At 35.1% G+C, this 22277-nt stretch overlaps 1 protein-coding gene across 5 annotated transcripts in view; it reads right to left on the reverse strand.

Moving 5' to 3' along the window:
* The window catches only part of malt3 (MALT paracaspase 3), a 100389-nt gene that overhangs the window by 14225 nt on the left and 63887 nt on the right, over positions 1-22277 (reverse strand). For 4 of the 5 annotated variants that reach the window (XR_015515023.1, XM_087293232.1, XM_087293233.1 and 1 more), the window contains exons 7-11: positions 21363-21398; positions 19245-19448; positions 11332-11509; positions 11132-11206; positions 10926-11053 (exon numbers count right to left, since the gene is read on the reverse strand). Coding sequence is in view for 3 of the 5 variants with exons in the window: in XM_087293232.1 (XP_087149358.1) it covers positions 10926-11053; positions 11132-11206; positions 11332-11509; positions 19245-19448; positions 21363-21398 (621 nt within the window). In the remaining 2 variants the exon portion in view is untranslated. The remainder of the gene's footprint in view (positions 1-10925; positions 11054-11131; positions 11207-11331; positions 11510-19244; positions 19449-21362; positions 21399-22277) is intronic. The other variant, XR_015515024.1, reaches the window with a different exon arrangement.

Consider the following 22277-nt stretch of genomic DNA (forward strand, 5'->3'; position numbering starts at 1 on the left):
CTAGCATGTTGGTAGAATGAATTTGGTATGAATTAGCATGTTGCTAGTATGATTGGTATGTTTGTTAGTATGTTTTTAGTATGGATTGGTATGCTGTTAGTATGTTAGGATGGATTAATTTCTAGTAAGGATTGATATATTGTTAACATGAATTGGTATTATAAGAGCCATAAGTTCATTGTTTTATTTATGTTAAATTAATAGTAATGTAAAAAGCAAACTTGAAAATATTTAACTAAAAGTAATTTAATTTTTTAATATAGAGTATATGCTGATGTCACTTCCGGTAAGGAAGAAGTTGTGTCATGAAGATGGAAGCAAGACAGTTTTTTGACCGTGTATTATAGTTCAGTTAAGTTGTTATTAAACATGATCGAAATGACATCACTGGACTGTCTTATGTTACCCGCGTTCAAATCCTGCTTATTCAAAGAGAGAAACAAAACAAGAAGAGACAGATTGATGGCACATACAGGTATGTTGTTAGTATGTCCAATTTAAAGTCGATGCAGTTTTTTTTTTTTTTTAGATTGGAACACTTTTTTTTTTACAATGTGTATGGGACAGTTGCTAAGGTGCTGTAAGTGGTTGCTAGGGTGTGGCTAGTAAGTTAAAAGGTCATCAGTGATTGGCAGATTGGTAGTCTTAGTTAAATTAGCATAACCTTAAGTCTGTTTGACAGCAAAGAATACACAAGACATGTCACTCGTAAACTTTTGAATTGGGAAAAGTGTAACAGCCAATATGGGGAATGAAGCCCCACCTTTTAGTACAGGAGCCAATCAGAGATTGCTATAGAATAGACATTTTTCTTGACTGCTGCGTGGTGGGAGCCATAGCGACCAGCGTCTTCCGGTAGAATGTTTAGAACTTCCGTTTACAGTGTTTAAAATAGATAATTTGCGCTCCAAAAGCTGGTTTTAATAGCGTTTTGAGTGGATTACAACTTTGAAAGGTGTGTGTTAAAGCTGTTTTAACCTGTCAGATGTGGTTCACACACGAAAGAAAAACATTCTCCTAGTTCACGTGTCTGCTGTCAGAAATACAATGTGCGGTGTGTGTATGTGTTCCCGACCTGTCAACTGTTAGCTAGTGTGTAGTATTTACCATGGTATGTGTTTTTCTGTCATTTTAAAACGCCTCTTTATTTTCACTTTGTGCTAGTCTTTCAATGTGTCAGTGGGACAGTATGTGTGTGTGCCAAGCGTTTTGGAGAATTACTTTTGTTTGGGTTGGTTTTATATATATATATATATATATATATATATATATATATATATATATATATATATATATATATATATATATATATATATATATATATATATATGGGTTATTCTCACGAAACCAGTAAAACAACGTGGCACTTAAGATTTTAAATATAAAACTTGGTAATTTGTTAACAAAAAAACATTATAATAAAGACCACGCTGTTCTCTACGAAGCACAATGTGTAATTTCAACATAATTTATTTATTTCTAATTATTTAACTGCATTTTCTACTGAAATTCTCATTAACGAAACGTGTCCATGCATTTTTGAACGTGTGTTATGTTGTAATTTAAACAAATTAGCATAACATTTTTTTGAATAAAAACAAATGAATTGTTTAAATAGATTATCTGACATGACAAAACAAATAGTTTACAGAATATTCATGTGTAATAACATTTAGAAAAAAATGAAAAATTAGGTGTCCGTGACAGATGTTCTCATCCTCCGCAACCATTTTAAAGTGCTGTTTAAACACACATAAGGAGTTTAAATAAAGTTTAATTTTGTATATAGAAGCACATGGGCCACTTGTTTTAAGATGACTGCCAGGAAAGAAAATCTTTTATATTTCTCCAGTTAATTGTAAAATTTTCTCCTGTCAAAATGGTTACAAGACTTTTTGATTATCATTACCGAAACAGGAAGTTTTCTACAATAACATAATTGTTAGATTTGCAAATTTTTATGAAAACAAACTTTTTTAAAGTCTTAATTATATGCACTGAGAATTTTTTTAAAAATCATCATAGCTTCCCTATTATTTGCAAAACATATTGAGACACCTCATTCTCCGCAACTCTTTTCTCATATACCGCAACCATTTAGGGACAGTTGCGGTAGAGACTTTAAGGGAATGAGAATTTAAGTAAAATTGCATACTATATTCAAATAACTCTTTTGAATTTAATGTTAATTTTAAAATGTACTAACTGTTTATATTTTGCTTTAATTTCTTTCATTTTAAACAGTCAGCAATGAAAAAAATTAAATCTTTAGCAAAAGCCAGTTCGGAAAAAATTGTACAGCAACCCAGAACTACTTGAGGAGTATAGAAGGAAAGAAAGAGAGAGGTTAGATTTGGAGATGGCATAGCAGGTGTAATTACTTAAAGAAACACTCTACAGTGTTAGAAAATATAATCATTTAAGTTAATAATTTAGTTTTGATCTGCACACACGCAGTGTACAAATGCGCATACACGCACACAAACATACACACACAGAGGGCCCTATTATACACCTGGCGAAATGTGGGGAAAGGCGTGACGCAATTGTTGTTTGCCAGTTTTAGCATGGTGCAGGAGTCGTTTTGAGGTTTTGCGCCACGCTTTTTAAATAGCAAATGCATTTGCGCTCATATGTGTGCCCTTAGGCGTTCTGCTCTAAAAAGGAAGGGGTTCTGAGGAGCATTGCTGGCGCGGTGCTATTTTGAGAAACTATAATAGATTTTTCAATAGACCAGAACAAAGTAAATTGTAAAATATTACAAAACATATTATTTTCTTGCCTACATACATATAAAAACCCTACTTTCATGCCTTCTTCATCTCTGGAGACTTTTTCAGTTCATTCATAATAATTTGCTTTTGTATAATGTTATCATTAGCAGTATTATTATTATCTACATATTTATATTTGTTTGATTAAAAACAAGCTTAGATTTGCCCACCTGTCATGTTTTAGACCATATGGGGCACAGCATGTGTATTTGGATATAACTCAGGTTTTTGAGCACACTTCATTATTATTGTTCATTTATTTGTTTGCTGGAAATTAGAACTGAATTTAGAAATAGTTTTGAAACAAATCTCTGCGCTTAAACAAAATTAATTATTTACAGGCTAATTGAAGTCTGTGCATAAAAGGTTTCAATATTAGATCATGCATTACGACGCAAATCGGATTTTTCCATCCTTATATTAGCAAAAGTGGATTCTGACACGCCCTAAATGCGTTTGCGACCTGCGCTTTGCATTTTGCGCATGGATCATCAAAATAGAGCCCTGAGTGAGAAAGAGAAAATAACCAAATATGTCAAATATGAACATTTATTAAATATTTTGTTTGCAAAAATACTAAATCACCATGATTCTGAAAAAAGATGCTAAGTGGGTTAAACAAACACACTGCATCATACAAAATGTTAAGCCTTTTGTGTAGTCTCTTTATAGCCATATGTAGTTTTTACGGTAATCAAAATACTTTACACTTCAAATCACTGTCAAACAACAAATATCGAAACCTTGTCAGAAAGAAGTATTTTAGCTTCTCTAGAAAGGAATTCCCAAGCAGCATTGTACAGCTAGTAATACTAGAACCTAGTGTTTGCACCATGTCATTGCATGACCAGAGGGTGCTAATCTTCTTTGAATTTGTTTTCAAATGGCAGTCTTTACTTTACCTGGAAATACCAAGTGTATCTGTCTGTGGACTGCAAGACGGGCGTAACATGAAGGTGCGTGACTTGTAGTAAGTTAGAGAGGCGCAATTTGCAGTAATGGAGATTCCATTGAACCATGTGAGATGTCACAACGAGATTTTGTTGGCAAGATGATGGAAATACTTACAAGAGATCATTTTCACCAAATGTTTTCATGAGTTTTCTCCAAATTTATCCACACCCAATTAATTTGATATATTATTATATTCATTAATTTAGCAACTCTGTTACGATGGTTGGGTTTAGGGTTGTGGTTGGTATAGGCGTTAATCACTGTGATGGTTAGGTTTAGGTGTGGAGTAGGTGTAGATGTTAATAACTGATAGGTACATCTCCATCATGCCGACAACATAGAGTGACATGTGGGTCTCCATGACTTTAAATTCTGCCTCTACTACAAGTTATGCCCCCTTCATGTAATGCCCCTGTCTTGCAGTCCGCAGACAGACACTACTCGGAAATACAGCACTAATTTAAACTTAATTAAAAAATAAATAAAAATAAAAATAATAAAAATATTACAGTGTTTCCTCTAGGATTTTTTCCAGCTGTGGCAGCAGGCCTTTTACACAAATCTATCAACAACCTGTGGCGTTATTTCTATGACAAATGTCATAAGTACTAGTATTAGTAGTCAAGATCGCATTTATGTAATAGCCTACAGCATGGGGATCTCTTTGCTTTCATGCCGATTTCCTCATGCCGATTTTTTGCACACCCCCTTCTTCTTGCACACCCCCTCAAATATTAGCCGCTTCAAGAGCATGCAGATCTTCTTGTGCGCTCTCAAATAGACGCTGCTGAAATGTGATTTAGTGCGTTTATGTCTCTAGCGTTTATTAGATTTTCTAAGAATATTTATGAATGTCTCTAATAGACCTACATAGCGATATTACTGTGTCCTGAAGTAAAGTGAAACGGCTATATGTCGTGTTTGCTGGCCTCACGCATCAGGCACCTGTCAGTCAGACAGTCAGCACATAACCTTAAGGGTAAACGAATGATGCACAGCACTACTACGGTTACAAAAAAGTTTGCACTGTTATAATTCACTTACCTTTTAGTACGTTTTGGTGTGAGTATCACCCGCTATTAAAACAATAAAATGTTTTGAATGAGAAGCTGTAATGTAGCTGTGGCGGATGAATTTTGGCGTGGCGTCCCGCCATGGAAGAATGAATGTAGCGGAAACCATGTATTATATAAAAATGATTGCTACATCATTTTAGCTAAATATAATAAGCTAAAAAACTGTGGGTACTTTAGTTGTTCATCCCTTTTTAACTGGCTAAGCCCACAAATTTGACTCCCAAAACAAGGGACACCAGAGGGTTAAAGCTGTACTAGAGACCACACTATCTAGTGAGGATGATGATTTATTTCAGCTTATCCAAGCAAGTGGACATTTTTCTTTAAAATTAAAGTTATGTTTTAAAGCACTAATATTCTACATTAAATGTTTAACAAAATCTAATAATATACTTAAAATCAATGTTAAAATGATTAACCTAAATTCTGCAACCTATTTTTCATTACCGCAACCAGTGTTCCTTAAGTGATATTTTATTAATATTTTTTAATCGTTTGCTTTTCAATGCATGTGCATAATCTACAAATTATGTCCTTTCAGGTTAGCCACATTATTTTGAAAACACATCAGGTTTTATCAAAATACATTAAAAAAAGTGTTGTAAAAAATGTACTGTGTTTCGGTAATGAGAAAAAACAATAAAAATAAAAAACCCTGTTAATTTAAAAATAAATGTCATTGCAGAATCTTAAGTAACTCCACATCACTGTTAATAATCCCTTTTTTAAAAATGTCTAAATTAATTAGCTTTTTTGTAAGAATTAATTTAGCAGACTGTTGCGGTAATGAGATTTTTTATTACTTGTTTTGGAAATTATGCTCAAAAAGGTACTAAATGATGTGTATATATTTTTTATTTAATGTTGACAAATGCTCCAGACTTTGTTTCAATTATCTGCAAAACCAAAATTTAATTTAAACATTTTTTAAAAATTCATGTTTGAAAATTTTTAAACTACGTTTTCGTGAGAATCACCCATATATATATATATGATATATATGATATCACACATATATATATATATATATATATATATATATATATATATATATATATATATATATATATATATATATATATATATATATATATATATATATATATATGTGTGTGTGTGAAATGCCTTACCATGAAATGCCTTACCATATAAGTATTAGTGTTATTATATTATTAATGACCTCCAGTCTCCGTGTTCTGCGTCTGACACCTTCAAACGCCACCATGCGTTCACTGCATGTCAGGATTTGCCTTCTATGGCGCAAGTCACTTATTAAATGAAAAAAAGATTGATACAGCTTCTCCTACTGCAGCAAATTCAGTTTTTACTGTTGATATTTGGTGCCAGTTAATCAGGAAGTGACGATTTTGTTTGCTTTGACTTGTTGGATGGGAACGCAGGTTTATTCGCACATCTTTTATGCGATAATCCAGTTTTGCGCATAAAGTTCATTCGCATTTTTGGAAGGAAACTTAGCTAATGACTCGCAGCAGTTGTTTTCCATCGTATTAGATCACATTTTTTTTCAATGATCTGTCTAAAGCCCCTTTCACACATACAGACATTTCCGGAAAATTGCCGGCAGTTTTCCGGAAAGGTTGTATGTGTGAACAGGTCCTTTTTGAAAATACCGGTAAATTCGTTCTGGCTATTTTCCGGAAAGAGAAGTTGTAACATTACCGGCAATTTGCCGGAATGCTGCGCTGTGTGAATGCAGAAGGAAGATTCCCGTAATAAGCGCATGCACGTCTAGAACGTGCTGACGTGAGACGTCTGCTTTAGCCAATCACAACAGTCAGACGCATTTACGTCCGCGCGGTTTGTGAGGATAAAAGCCTTTGAATATTTTTCCAGACACATTTAGCTGCTAGAAGTTAGTCAGATCACGTTTATATGTTCTTCTTAATGCCAACTGTGTAAATAATCATCAATGAGATGCTTATGATAAGCCGTTGTTTGTTTACCTTCAAGCTTTGCGTGCGCCTATGAGCGCCTGCACACGCACATATTATGAACATCTCGACATGCGAAAGTGATCCTGCGAAAGTTGTTCACAATATTGATCATCCACAGAGTTTGTAATTTAGTCAAATGTTTACAAATACAAGCGCAGCTTGTCAGAATTTAACGTTACCGGTATTTTGGAATGGATGTGTGAATGCTCTTTTCCGGAAAATTTCCGTAACGTCCTCGCCTGTGTGAACAGCGCTTTTTTGAATATACTGGTAAAGTCGTTCCGGAAATTTTCCAGAAATTTACCGGTATCACTGTGTGAAAGGGGCTTAAGACGAGGTGCTGATCGACAACAGTATTAGTTCAAAGACGTTAAAGCAAGTACAATAGATTAAAACTATCGTTTTAATGCTGTCCGAATTTCACTGTTTCACGCATTAGCTGCCGACCGGAGGTTCTTAGAATGCAAAATTACTCATTATGCTAAGGAGAATGCTAAGAAAAAGGTCTATTGACCTTATTCTAATATGTGGAAGTGCGCCTGTTTTCGTGATTGTCTTAGAACTTCCAATTCAGTCGCCTATGGGAGAAATGACTAGGAATAATAAACGGCAGAAAATGGTCAAACTGCTTGCTCTACAAACAAATGTTTGCATGACTATACAGACCAAGTAGAATATTATAATAAGAAAATATCAAATTGCAACATCAAGCAGCGTAATGAGCAGTTTTTAACGTCAAAAAAGGAATGGAAGTGAATGAGACCGGAAGTCTCAAGCCAAAAAGATTCAAATGGCAGCGCCCACTCGTCGGCGGAGAATAAGGTGAATAGAGTGACAACTCTCCGAGGGAAGGGCTCAGGTCAGACGTGAGTTTTTGCAGATTTTGTGTGATTCGAACATTTAAAAATGAAACTAAATAATGTTTAATTTTTTTGGTTATTTGTAATATGTAATTTAATGGTAAGCTTTGCAAGCAGATTTAGAGAATTTGATGTTTTCCCATTCAAACAGAATGCCCGGGCATATTGCACAAGAGCCGCTTCAAAGATGGGCGCCGAGTGAAATGACTTGCTTTAAAGAGACTTTGATGATAGTCTTGCGCAAAGTTATTATGAGGTCACAAAGTTTGGTCCAATTTACGGAAGACCGCAAGACGGATCAGTTGGAAAAGATTTAGCAACCCGAGTCAGACAAGTTTGGAGGTTTGGTGTTAGTTTGGTGGTTCTAGTATGAACGTTCTAGGAGGATATGCTGAAGAATTAGTCTCAGAAAAAGACGGAAGAATAATATAGTTTATGTAGTATAACAGTATGTTGGCTTTCTCAAGCCACCGTCATTATTTCAAATGCAGCTTTGGTGAAAATAAAAGATTCCTCCTTTAAAAATGACATTTACAACTGTAAAAAAAATTATAATACATTTAACAAAGTATATACCTCAATAAATGTCTACAAAAGTACAGCAAACAAGTTCCCAGGAAACTAATGCAAATCTATACTAATGTTCTGCATAGTGAGTACTGCTTTGCCATTAACCAGTGCCAATACACTGATTTATGATCATTCATTGAGGCATGAAGAAGCATAGTATGTGTGGGCATGACAAACACAGTGATAACGGCTGTGGGAAGGGTGCAGACTGAGCGACAGGCAAACGAGACAGAAGCGCGGGGGGGTAAATAGGGCACCAGCAGTCATCCTTAGGTTAAGCGCACTCAAATTTCCCCACCTGAGCACAGCAGCCAGAGAATGAGGTCACATGCTTTGGCAGCTACAATATATAAAGCCAAGTGCTGTTACCAAAGAGACAAATCAAACATCCAAATAAGCCCTCTGCAGGGAGAGGTGGGATTATCTCCAACAGTAAAACATAAATCCACGTTCACATCATGCCGTGGAGGGTACGGATCAAGGGAGGAAACCAATGTCTGGCATAGAGCAGATGTCAACCAGTTGTTGCTCCAAGTATAAATCCGTTAATGATCAAAACACTGAAAAACATTGTGACCTTGTTCACTACGTCTCTCTAAATGAGTGCAGCGTGATGTGATAGGACAATATGTTCTTAAAGGGCCATGAGTCCAGCTTTGTTTAGGTGGGAGTGTTGAGTGGCGAAAGAGGGAAGGGTTGGTGAAAAGAAAAGTTTTGTTACGTGCACATGCTAATTTTCACAGAGGCAACACAAACAGTGACTACATATACATGGACATCAGTAATCAAATTATTTGCCTTGATTTGAATAAGACAGTATTATGATTAAGGTGTTTATATGAGTTGCTTTTTGAAACTTCCTTTCATAATCCCGTTTTACATGTTATAGCACATAATTCGATTAACGTTGTTGCGTCATTGCCACACTATCCACATTTCCCCCAGAGTTTCTTGTAATTTCAGGTGTTTCATTCTTAATTTGTCGACTTTAATTGCAGTTTGGCACTTTTACTTTCATTCAGGAACATTTTGTGCATGCCTCTCCATGACAAACAAGATATTGGATGCGAGGAACTGCTGGAAGAGTGTAGTTTCCCACATAGCAAAATTTCTCTGGCCCAGCTCTGGCCCACACAATCAGGTTTTGCTTGGCTCACATGCCGCAGTGAATTACGGTACATGACTGGACCAAATTTGGCTTCCAGACAAGGGCCAAACAAGGACCACATCTGGGCCAAGTCTCAGCCAAGTTAATAACTCATAACTGGGCCTGAACTGGGCCAGATAGGTTGGTGTGTCACGATTGCAATGAAATTGATAAACCCATGGAGTGATGCGCTTTAGGCACACTATGGGCACGCTTTTTCTCAAAGTGACCTGATTGGTAGAATTTTTTTTCTTTACTCAAAAATGATTTTAGTGTATTTTAAATGTGGGTCAAGACTGGCCAAACTCACATGGCCCACTTATCAAATTTTTAAATCTGGGCCAAATACTACATTTTACATCTGGCCCAAATCTTGTGTGCCGCCTTAAAGACAGTGCTGCCTCTGCCAAACCCGGGCCATGTTTGGCCACATGCTGTATGCCAGTGCCGGATGAATGCCTGCTGTGCTAGCTTTATGCCAAATCTGGGCCAGAATTCTTTGCTACTAGAGTTTAATGGAATTTGATACCACACGCTGTATGGGAGAAAAAAAAAAACTCAGCGTTTCTCAGTAGATGCATCGACTCAGTATGGGCAGAGAATATCCTCAAACAGCCGTGTGTGTATAGGCTATTCTGTCACAAAATGTGGCAAAAATCATAAGCAGCGAAAATCTTACATGACGGTAAAAGTTTGATTAAGATGATTACATGTTTACATTCAGAGAGCAGCATTTACAGAGGATATTTCAGTCCATAATGTTGTAGTCATATTAAAGTACTGTAAACTTTGTAACTAAATCATTTTGACTTAAGTATATCTTTAAAAACTGAAAGAGTATTGTTGACGATACTAACTAACTTTGCCATCTGAATAAACAAAAAACACTGATCACTTTACCAAATTGGTAGACACAGGACAATCAACACCAACTAGAACAGTGTCTTTTTTTTAAAGGAGACGAGATGCAATTCTGGATTTCATCATTTCTAGATGCGAAAAGTCAAAAAAAAAATGTTCCGTACAAACATATTTTGGTTGCATGTTAGCAGATTACTAAGATCCACACTCAGCCGTGCTCTCATTGCAGGAAAATGAAAACAAAACCTTTATTGCGGGACATTTATAAACGCAATACTGATGACCCATGTCTCCTAACAATTCTTCTTCTTTCACTGGTTTTAATCACGGTTGGCAACACAACGTGGAATCTCTCTGTCATCTAAACGCTGTAACAGGTAAAAACAGGTTCTCAAAGCTATCATGCTAATTAATGAATTTGCACCTCATTCACAATAGAGTGTGCTAATTTGTTCGAACCAAGTCTTTCTTATGAACTAATGCTGAAAACTCCAGCAACATTTTGCATTCAAGAAAAACAATCCATTGTTTTTAAGAAAACTCACAAAGAACTTTTCAATTCAAGTCAAGTCACACCCGAAGGCTAACTTAAACTCTTTTGCCCATTCACAATCACTATTCCTTTGGATTCCAAATGAAGTGACTGGATTTTTCAATGAAAAAAAAAATAGGCAGTGGAGGCACCTCAATAAGTTTTGTAACAGGGAAGCACTGGTTGCAGCACTCACCTTCAGAGACCTGCTCTAAGACTCGTGTCACCCTCTCTGGCTGTAAGACATGTTTGTTAAGGTACTTGGTGAAGATCCCTGTGCTCTTGCCACCGTCCTGAACCTCGAAAGCCTCTGCATCTTCACTCCTATTAATCCCAAACTATCATATTTAATTTTAATGTTTTAAATGAGGCTTAGATTATTATGATTATTCCATTACTCACGTGGCGTATCCATACACAGTGTTGCCCAGAGGAGCCAAAGGCTTAATTTCAGAGGGAGGGCCTTTTTGATTGTACCTGTGAGGTGAAGAAGAAAATTTTCCACATCAAGTAACATCAGGAATGTGGAGTTCTAAACAGATTTTTTTCACTTTGTAGTAAATGTAAAGTTGCACAAGATCATCATGTTCCTGCAGGCCTACCATTTCCTGCAAGTGTCCAGGAGAATGACGTTGAGCTGCGCTTTTCTTTCCTGCATGCTGCGCATTACTCTCTGTACACACACACAATTTTCTGTACGGTAGGGCCGTGGAGCATCAATGGCCACCAGGTAATTTCGGCCGGCGTGCTCATAGCCATGGCCAGCGTAGTAAAAAACAGCTGCAAAGTAAACAAATAAAGAGAAAATGGGTTTAGAATTTGTGTACAGCGATGTGTAAAAATTTTGAGTGTCTTAAACTTTTTTGCCTTTAACTTATGTATTTTAATAAATGATTTTTTATTATTTAAAAATATATGTACAATTAAGAAACTCATAATATTAGAGACACTGGTGGCTGTTAAGTGAACTGCAGCCAGAAGCTCATTCCTTCTGCTCACACTTGCACACTTTAAGACATAGGTCTCAAACTCAACTCCTGAAAGGCCGCAGCTTTGCAGTTTTGTTCTAACCCTAATCAAACACAGCTGATCAAACTAATAAAGGTGTTCAAGACTACTAGAGACTTTTAAGCAGATGTGAATTGGAGGTGGTTGAAGCTAAACTATGCAGAGCTGTGGGCCTACAGAAATTGAGTTTGAGACCATTGCTTTAATAGCCCGTTTTAACTGAGTGGTGCGGTACGGTATGGTTTGGTTCGGTACGCTTTTATGGCCGTTTCCACTGTTAAAAGCTATCTAAAAGTGAACAGTACCGTACCCCTTTTTGGGTACCATTTGCAAAGTGTACCTAGCATGACAAAACGGTACCAAAAGGCAGAGCTAGACGCGCAACTGGAAGCTATTGTTTTTACAGAGATACGTCACCCGTGCATACAAAAGCGGAGAATGATAACAAAGGGAATGCGGTTTTGAAAATCTATGTAGATGTGAAAAAGGGGGAAATGTAGTTTAATGTGTCCTTGTTAAAAGTTCCATTTACTTACTATAGTACTGTAATTACAATTAATTATGCATAATTGCATGCAACTAACCATAAATCCGATCTGCAATCTAACCTTTGAGTACATAAAAAAAACTAATTAGTATGACCCATTAGTTAAATGCAGTGGTGGAAAGAGAACTGAAAAATCATACTCAAGTAAAAGTAACATTACTTGCATAAAAATGTAGTGCGAATAAATGTATCTGTTGTAAATATTACTTAAAGTATGAGCAAAAAGTAGCTCTTTTAAAAGTACTCAAAAGTAGTGAGTGCTACTCTGCGAAAAGCTTATGCATGTAATTTGTGGATGTGTGTAAACGTAACATTCTGTAGTGCATTTAGTCATTGCTAGGGACAGACAGAATCTGCAGACATTTTTTGCTATTTCTGTAGAGAATTTTGTATCTGCGGATTTATGATAAATTATTTTGGGAGTATCATAACTAAAAACTTAATATACAAAATAAAAATGAATACCTTTTTAACTTTTATTTATTGTCTACAATGCAAATCCAATTAGATTCATTTATTTGGTAAACAAAGCAAGTCTTCCATATAATATATCTACTAAAAGACAGAAAATAGTCCTTTACAAAATGTACTTTAAATAAATCAAAGGAACACTTACATTAGTCAATATTATTACTGAAATTAATTTAAAAACTGAATAAATATAAATTTACGAAAATTTACAAAAGTAAATAGACTCAATGATGGGCTAAAAATCTGCGGAAATCTGTGGATTTCTGTGCATGCAGATTCCATGTGGGCCTAGTAATTGCCCAGCAGGCACACAACGTCATAAGACGTCAATATTAGGTTAGATTTAGGTAGTGACACCAGGGGCCTGTTTTAGAAAGGAGGTTAACTGAAAACTCAGAGTATTTTAACCCTGAAATGAGAGAAACTCTGGGTTTTCCGTTTCAAAATGGCAGGTTTGTTAAACTCAAGAAAGCAGGGTAAGTTAAGCCTGTTTCTGAAAGAGAGGTAACTTTAAATCAGAGTCAGTTACTGTGGTAACTTACTCTGTGAATCTAACCTGGTCAGAAGCAGGTTTTATTCTCTTAACTCAGAGTTTCTGTTTGTCTCCTCCCCTTTTTTAAAGATGAAGCGGTATTTCTCACCTTAGCCTTACGTTTCCACCCACCTATTTTAATGCTCATTTTGGATACGTGCATAAAAACGATTGATAGAAACGTCATGATGTACATAACTTTTTAAAATATGCATAAAAAACGCGCATAACTGAGTAGGATAAACTTTTGTTCGATAGAAAATGTGCGCATAAACTACGATGGAAACCCTTTTACTGAACAAATTACAGTATGTACATTAAAAAAAAAGATCATGATCATATGATAATGAAAATGTGTGTAAATGGACAAACCAGCAGGCTGGGCACACTGTAACATGTCTTAAATATTGTTTTAGTCATTCTAAAATGCCTTAACTGTTTCAGTATTAGTGTATATTATTAATTACCTCCGAACGTCTGGTGCGTGACAAGAGTCTCCGCGTCTCATGGCTTCAGACGCCCCCACGTGTTCATTGTGTTTCAGCATTGTCTTCTGACATCGAAGCGCAAGTACATTAATTAGGCTAAATAAAGAATTAATTGACGCAGCTTCTTCTACTACAGTAAATTCTGTTTTTACTGTTGATATTTGGTGCCAGTTTAATCAGGAAGTGACAATTTTTTTCTCTTTGACTCGTTGGATGGAATTTTATTCGCATCTTTTATGCAATATTCCAGTTTTGCACATAAATTTATGTAATATATTTGGATGGAAACACAGCTATTGCCTACATTTTAGTCACACACAGAAGAACTTTACGAGAATGGCTTATCCTTTTTTAATAAATAATTAAATTAAATTCACCTTCGACATGCACTGTAACTAGATTAATGGGATTATTATTCTTTCTAAATATTATTTTTAGTACTGCTTACCTTCTAAATGTTATATTAACCTCTATCACTTGATCAATAAAAAAGGCAGACACACAAGTGCACTGTTAAATCATTTAAAACTAATAAATGTATAAAAGAAAGTTTGTAAAAAATATAAACGTCACAAATTACATTACTTATTTTATTATACTTAAATATTTAAATACTTAAAAAGTTAAATTAGGCATTAACTTGAGCAGCTGTTTTCCCACGCTAACTGGTTGATGGTTGCTTCTTTTCAAATATATACACTCATATTTGCTATAACTTTGCATGAGAACATCAAGTTCAGCTGGAGAAAGAAATGGTGATCTCTTTTATAAGATATTGCCATAGTCACTCGTAATGTCTGCGCTCCATTGATAATGCCTTTTTAAAGTCACGGTGTGCGCGCTTAACTCTGAGTTGGAGTTTTTAATCTCTCGGTAAATCAACTCAGAGTTCAAGTTTAAACTCTGAGTTGTTTGAACCTCCTTACTGAAACAGGCCCCAGGTGACCAAAATTTGTTTTCTAGCCAGTGTCTAAGGACAAAGTTATTTTGATGTCCAATAATTACGTCAAATGATGTTAATATTTTGTTGATTTTAGGTTGCGATAGAAAGCAACCAAATCCAACGTTGAGCCAACATCTTAAACAAACATTATATTGATGTCAAAACACTGACATTAATTCGTTAGGTATGGCAACTAAAGTCCAATGTCTGATAGATGACATATTGGTAACATCCACACAACATCAAGTTGTAACTTCATTAGACATTAATATTTAGCTGCTTTTAGGTTAGTTGTTGGACATTGACGTTGGCCTGGCGTTGAGTTCTGATGTCAACCCAATTTTAATTTCCAAACAAAATGCAATGTCCCCACGACGCTGTACAACGTCAACTTGACGTCATGTTGACGTCTTGTGCCTGCTGGGTGCTAAGGCCATTTCATTCATTCATTCATTCATTTTCTTTTCGGCTTAGTCCCTTTATTAATCCAGGGTCGCCAAAGCGAAATGAACCACCAACTTTTCCAGCACAATTTACACAGCGGATGCCCTTCTAGCTGCAACCCATCTCTGGGAAACATCCACACACACATTCACACACACACTCATATACTAAAGACAATTTAGCCTATCCAATTCACCTGTACCGCATGTCTTTGGACTGTGGGGGAAATCAGAGCACCCAGAGAAAACCCACGCAAACATAGGAAGAACATGCAAACTCCACACAGAAACGCCAAATGACCCAGCCGAGGCTCAAACCAGCGACCTTCTTGCTGTGAGGTGACAGCACTAACTACTGTGCCACTGTGTCTCCGCCATTTTGTCCAAAGCGTCTTACAAGTGAGGCATTCAGCGATTCAACAAGAAGAGACAATACATAGTGCTCAGAGAATTTAGTGCTAGAGTAAGAGGTTTTTTAGAGAGAGGGAGGAAGATGGAAAGTGTTTTTACAGGTGGTCTTTTCACTGAGGTTAAGGTGCTCTTAGAAGAGATGGGTTTTTAGTCGTTGTTTGAAGGATACAAGCAATAAATTTAACTAATACATTGTTTTGGGTTCTGTCTGAAACCACAATTGATCTGTGATTTGCCTTGATTAACCCACCATGCTCAATGTAAAACAGCCTTAAGGAAGGTATTATGCAAAATCTGCATAGTAATATAAAATATGTGTTCAGCAATGTGTCATCATAGAGCACATATGTAAGATCTGATCCAATTATGAAAGTATGAATTTATAGGTCAATATGAATCATTCAAATATGAATGACTGGTCTATGATGTTTGAAAATGACATCAAAGCATCAAAACAGTCACGTGACTCTAGATTACAAGCCAAATGTACTAACTAGGTCAAACTACTTTGAGCACAATCCCATAAAATTGCAAACGGGAGAAGAAAATTCTGCAGCTGATCCATTTTGGCAATGCACAAGTTATAAAATACAGATGCAGCAACTCACTTCCATTATGACCAACACATTCCAATAAATCAGGTGCAAAAAAAGGCTTAGTAATCTCAATGTTAAGATAATGTTATCTCTTAGCATTCCAAATAAATGAATACAAGGGACGAAAATAGTTTTCATTCTCTTTTCTATGTTGAGCCTTCAACAGCAAAATGTTAAGCATAAAAAGGGTTTTAAGTTGTTTTTGGGTGGTGCATTATGGCACAAATATCAATAAATCATTAAAACAAGCCTTAGTAAATCACCTTACATAATTTATTTACATACTTTCTTTCCAGAAATGTTTTTTTCTAAATAAATGTAAACTGTAAAATGTATAAACATTTGTCCTACACTGTAAAGAAACTATATGACTAAAAGTCATGACAACAAATGCTTTACTTAAACTTAATTTATCTAGTTAATCATCTTTCAACTACATTGTTTTAGCTATACAACGTTTAAAATAAGATCCTTTAGTCAGTTTGACTGGTTTACAGTAAGTTGAGATGAATTAAAAAGTTCATTTGATTCAACAACAAAAAATTAAGGTGGGAATTTTTTTAGTGTTCAAATGAGTGCTGAAAAACAAACAACCGTCTACACCATTTGATAGCTAACTTTTTCCATTGCAAGTCTTTAGTAAATCCTAACAGCAAAACTGTAAGTTGCAAAACTGTTTTCACTTATGCAAAATATAATATAAACATGGCTCTGATCCTTTAAAATCCACATGATAGCTTGCAAGAGGACTAAAATATTATTCACATCCACTCTAGTGCATTCAATAAAACAAACAGTGAGGTTACATTCATTAAGTTAATCTGTAACATTAGCTGTGAGATGTTTGTTCCAGTTCACAAAGCCAGTGACTCACTAATCCAGTTGCACTCAATTCAAATAATATTAAGTAGTACTAATTTAAAAAGTTAAGCCTGCACATAGCATTAAACAAGCATAAAATAACCATTCTAGACATTTTTTCTTTGCTTTTGTTTCCTTTTTAATGCTTGACAACCCAGATCAGTTCAATATTTGTATTCTCTTTGAAGGAAAAAATCAAGTCAAGGTTTTCCAAAACAAAGAAAATGCGACAAAATCTTCATTTGCTCAGTGAACTACATGAAGACTTCAGAATAAAGTTGTATTTCTTTGAATTATTATCCTGCCGTTTATACTCATTGCTACTACTGCAGGCATCAGCATTAATATACTTTAAAGGTGCAGTAGCTGATTGTCTTCAGAAACATTTTTGTTGTGCTAGTTGAAAGTCTATAATAGTAACGAATAAAGTAAATGATCTAAATGTATTTTTGTGTTTTTTTTTATATTCTTGGTAAGACATATAACTTTTAAAAAATGATTATTCAATTAGCCCAAACTGTCTTTCAACAAATGTAGATTTGTACAACTGTGCATCTCTTTTCATGCAGATCCGCCGCTTGCATGTGCACACATGCATGCGCACCGCGCGTTTATGTGCACACAAGATATACGGGATCGCAGCAGTAAAATCAAATGCTGAATAAAAACTTTAAAATCCTGAATCAGTATTGGAGTTATTTTTGCACCCTGGAGGAAGGATGACACCATGGCTGAAGTATTTCTTTTAAACAGGTACTATCTTTTAACTATTTCAGTCATGCAAAGCTTATGTAGATTTTGTTGTATTATGAATGGATTATATGCATAGAAGTGTTGTTTATCCACTGAAATTGAAAGATTGATGTGACTTTTTTCAGTTTCATAAGGTACAGCATTTACAGCATTAATAATGTCGATTTTTATTTAGTTTAACAACAAAACATAGTAAATAGCGCTATTGTACCTAGACTGCTTTACTGAGCTGAAATTGGTTTTATATTTACATTGGTTAATTTTTGAACAATGGCAACTTGTGATGCACTCCCTATATTGTTTACCACACAACTTGGAATATTCGCTCTGAAATAGCATGTAAGTATGGCTTAGTAATAAGTGTAATTCCTGCACGCCGCTGGCCAACCACTAACTACATTTCTAACTGGCGGATGACATGAACTAGTGGATTGTCTGCAGGGCTGGCACGTCCATAGAGGCGACCTAGGACTAGGGTGGCAGAATAGTGAGGGCGGTGTTTGTTTTCACTTTCGGGTTGAGGGCAGCATGATCGTCCTTTGCCTAGAGCGCCCTCTGCTTGCTCCGGCCCTGGTTGTCTGCTGTCATCTTTAAGTTGCGTGCATTCGTGTTTCAGGATGGCAGGGGAGGGACTGTGTTTCAAAGATATTAAGCTAACTGATTTGCATTTCAGCAGATTACCTTCTAAACCTTTAATATTGATAATATCATATAATGAGTTGATATATTACTATGAGTAATGTAACCCACACAGCAATACAGAAGTGTGAACATCAACAGGAATGACTAAACACTTTCCATTTTCAGCCTTTTATTAAACACAATAAGAGTCAAAATTATATACTTTATAAGACAATACAATAACCTTAAAAAATACTAAATTTAAGTCCTGTGTAAGCTAATGTAGCTGAGCAACCTATATAAATCCGTTAACTAGAAACTTTACACCACAACTGCAAGTTTCTGCAAGGCGAACAGCAGCCCACGCATCTCTTATCAGCCAGTCACCAGACCACAGCATGTCTGTGTCATTCTGAAAAAAAGCCCTTTGGATGAAAGTGCTGTGGTTTTTTGACCCATGACATGCACTGATACTGTATCAACGGAAAAAAAAGCCATTTTATCCACTCAGATGGAACTTCCTCTTAAACGTCACTTTAATGCTCCAGTGATTTTTATTAAGCAACACTAAATTACTTTTTGTTTCTTAAGAATTTAAAATGGACAGTGTATTGTCCTGAACTGGAAAATACACAACCCTAAAGATTACAATGAGCTTGATATAGCACACATCTTTTTTTTATGCAACTAGGAACCTGAAACTTTCACCACAAACAAGTCATTGGCCTGAATGTAAAACCTACATCCTGTGAGATAAATACTTGTACAGTTAAAGACTTCCTAAGAAATGCAGCAGGCATTTTTAGAGGCTCTTCATGCAAGCCCACAATAGGAGACTCACCATACACTCCACGGTCCAAGAGCTGCAGAAATTTGTCAATGGCCGCCTGCATTTCTTCAAGGGTGAGATCAAGCAGAGAAACCACTCTGAAATCCAGCTGCTGCAGAAGATTGGCCAGCTCATGGACATCCATGGTAGGGGCCATCAAACCGGGATGGTGGCTGTAGTTCAGGTTCCCAATCAGTAATGCCACTTTGTCGGTTGCTAAGCAAAAGAAAGGTTTAATTTTCTTTTTTAAATTGCAAATGCCTTAAATTTGTATGTTTATGTTACCCAGGACCACAAAACCAGTCATAATGGTCAATTTTTGGAAATTTAGATTTTTTTTAAAGCTGAATAAATGAAAGTTCACCTTTAATATTTCCCAAATTAATATCTTAGCAATGCATATTACTAATCTAATTAGGTTTAGATATACTGTACAGGGCTCAGGATATACAAGTACACCCCTCACTATATTTTAAATTAAGATTTTTAATAGTAAGCTATACAATATTACATTTGTGCATATACATTAGATTAGTTAGTACTGAAGCCAAACTGGAGTTGGTCTAACAAAATAACTTACGATAACTAGTATGCCCAAATATATATGTTATAAAAAACAATTAAATACAACGTTTAAAAAAATAAAAATTGTTGAAATTTTGTATAGTTTCAATAGTTTGTTTGAATTTAAATGCATTATCTTTCAATTTCTAAATATGTTTGTTGAATAAAATATTATTTTAATAAATATATCTGTTTAATAAATCTGTTTTGTTTAAATGCACCGAAATACATTGAATATATTCACAGAGAAATGGAGAAAAATATTAGTTTAATTTTATAATCAAAATGGGGTGAACTCAGTTATGCTGAGCACTGTACATTTGTGGAAAAAAGAAAATGTCCTCAACTATCTTCATGGAACATGATCTTTACCAAATATAATTATGATTTTGGCATAGAATTAAATGTAATAATAATTCTGACTCATGCAATGTATTGTTGGCTAACCCCACAAATACAAAATTAAATTGGTTTTATGGTACAGGGTCACAAAAAAAAAATTACAATAATAAAACATCAATTTTACTCTTAAATGAATACTTTCTATAGGATGCTATACAATGGTTATAATATAACTAATTTGACAACTACATTAAGATTAAATATCAGGGAGAAAAGATGAATGCATTGTAACTAATAGGAGAAGACATTGTAATTAACAAAAATAAATAAATAAAGAAGCCCATAAAATATTAAATTTGGTTTAACTTGCTGAAGGTTGAAATCAGTTTGGTAATCTACAGTATTTGTATCCTAGAGAAGTTATTGGGCTCTATGCACAGCTAGAGTTTTAAAACCACCGATAAACTTCTAGAGAAAGCTTAATGTAACTATTTTCAATTTCACAAGGTTGTTTTTTCCAGCATCGATGTTGTAATGTAATTAAAATACGTTCAGTTAAATAGACTTAAGCATTCATTTAGTTGTTCAAGCATAAAACGAGATGAAAGACTGCTGTAACCACTAGCACTAGCAGTAGCAATAGCCTAGCACAGAAATTCCATTGAAAATACTGAGGTATAATAAACTGTAATATTTGACAGACATGGTGGGGGGAAATGGAAATTATTGCAGTGCTTTTTGTTCAATCTGAGACGCACTTCATATCCTATATCTAACAGACAGTGAAGATCGCTGATTTTTAAAGTAATCAGATCTTAAATGTGACAACTTTGTAATATAAAGACAATTCAAAGGAAGCCCTTGGGCTGCCTGGCCAAAAATTAAAAGTCTGTTTATATATAGCCCATTTTATTTACTATTTATGAAATAAAAATAAATGGTTAATAGCAAAAAGTGATAATTGTAACAGGTAATGTATGTATATTGTACACATGCCTTTCAGTGGAAGATTTACATTTTTGGGATTTCTCTCATTTCAACAATGTTTATATTTAATTTACATTATGATGGAAGGCCTGCAATTCATCAAACTTAAAAAAAAAAAAAAGTTTTTCCGTGTGTGTGACAATCCTGCATAAAAGACGGTGATTTTTTTTAGAGGAAATATTTAAGGTTGGAGTATTGCACAACTTGAGCTGAAACTTGACGTTGTGTGTAACCTACCCATAAGCGTGGTTGTTGGTAGCTGATCTGGAGGTGCTGTGGGGGAACCAAAGGAAAAAAAAGGTTGTTAAGTCCACAGCTTGTGTTCTTCCAGAAGTTTCACAAATGAAGAAAATACTCTGACAACGCTCACATTATTTGTGTTTCCTTAATGTAACAAATAAAAAGGGAAGCTTTCATTAAGCTGGTTTCACTGTAGCATCGGTGTCCATCTAGGGACCTGTTTAGACTTCAAAATACCATTCAGTTCCTGATAGCTTTCAACTCCTACAAATTGTGGAAAGTACCAATAATCTGAAACTACAATTAGACTACAACAAGCAAAAAGAATTCACAAAGCTAAACACTGGACTTTTTCCTTAATTTAAGGTTTCTAAATCCCTTTTAATCACACACAGAAGCTAAACAGATCTGACAATGTTAACGAGAAAATCAAATCCAATTATGATGGCAAACAAAGTAAAAAATACACATGCTGCTAAATGCTTTTTTTTTTTTTAATGTCAAATTTAAACATTTATTTAGTCCAATGAATTAGGTTACACTCCTTGTTAAAGTATAATATTTGTTAACCACCGAATGATATTTATTAACTGCATGTACTTACTTTATGATTTAGAATGTTTGTTAGTTGCATGTAATTATGGGTAATTAAAGGTGCCATAGAGTGCATTGATTCAGTAAATTAATTTGTTCTCTAATATGTACAGAATTGGTAAGTGGCTTAGGTATGTGCAAAAATATGCTCACTTATAACTACAGAAATCACCCCTAGAATGAAAATTTTGGTTTTGACTATTTTTTAAAACAATGAATATTAATGAGCTCTGCAGCTTGTGCTAGTGCATGCTCTTTCTCTCTCGCTCTCTCAGACACAGACAAACACTTCTAAAATACGCACTTGCAAAAAAATAC

This window comes from Danio rerio, chromosome 18 (assembly GCF_052040795.2).
Source record: "Danio rerio strain M-AB ecotype USA chromosome 18, GRCz13ab, whole genome shotgun sequence".
Classification (NCBI taxonomy): domain Eukaryota; kingdom Metazoa; phylum Chordata; class Actinopteri; order Cypriniformes; family Danionidae; genus Danio; species Danio rerio.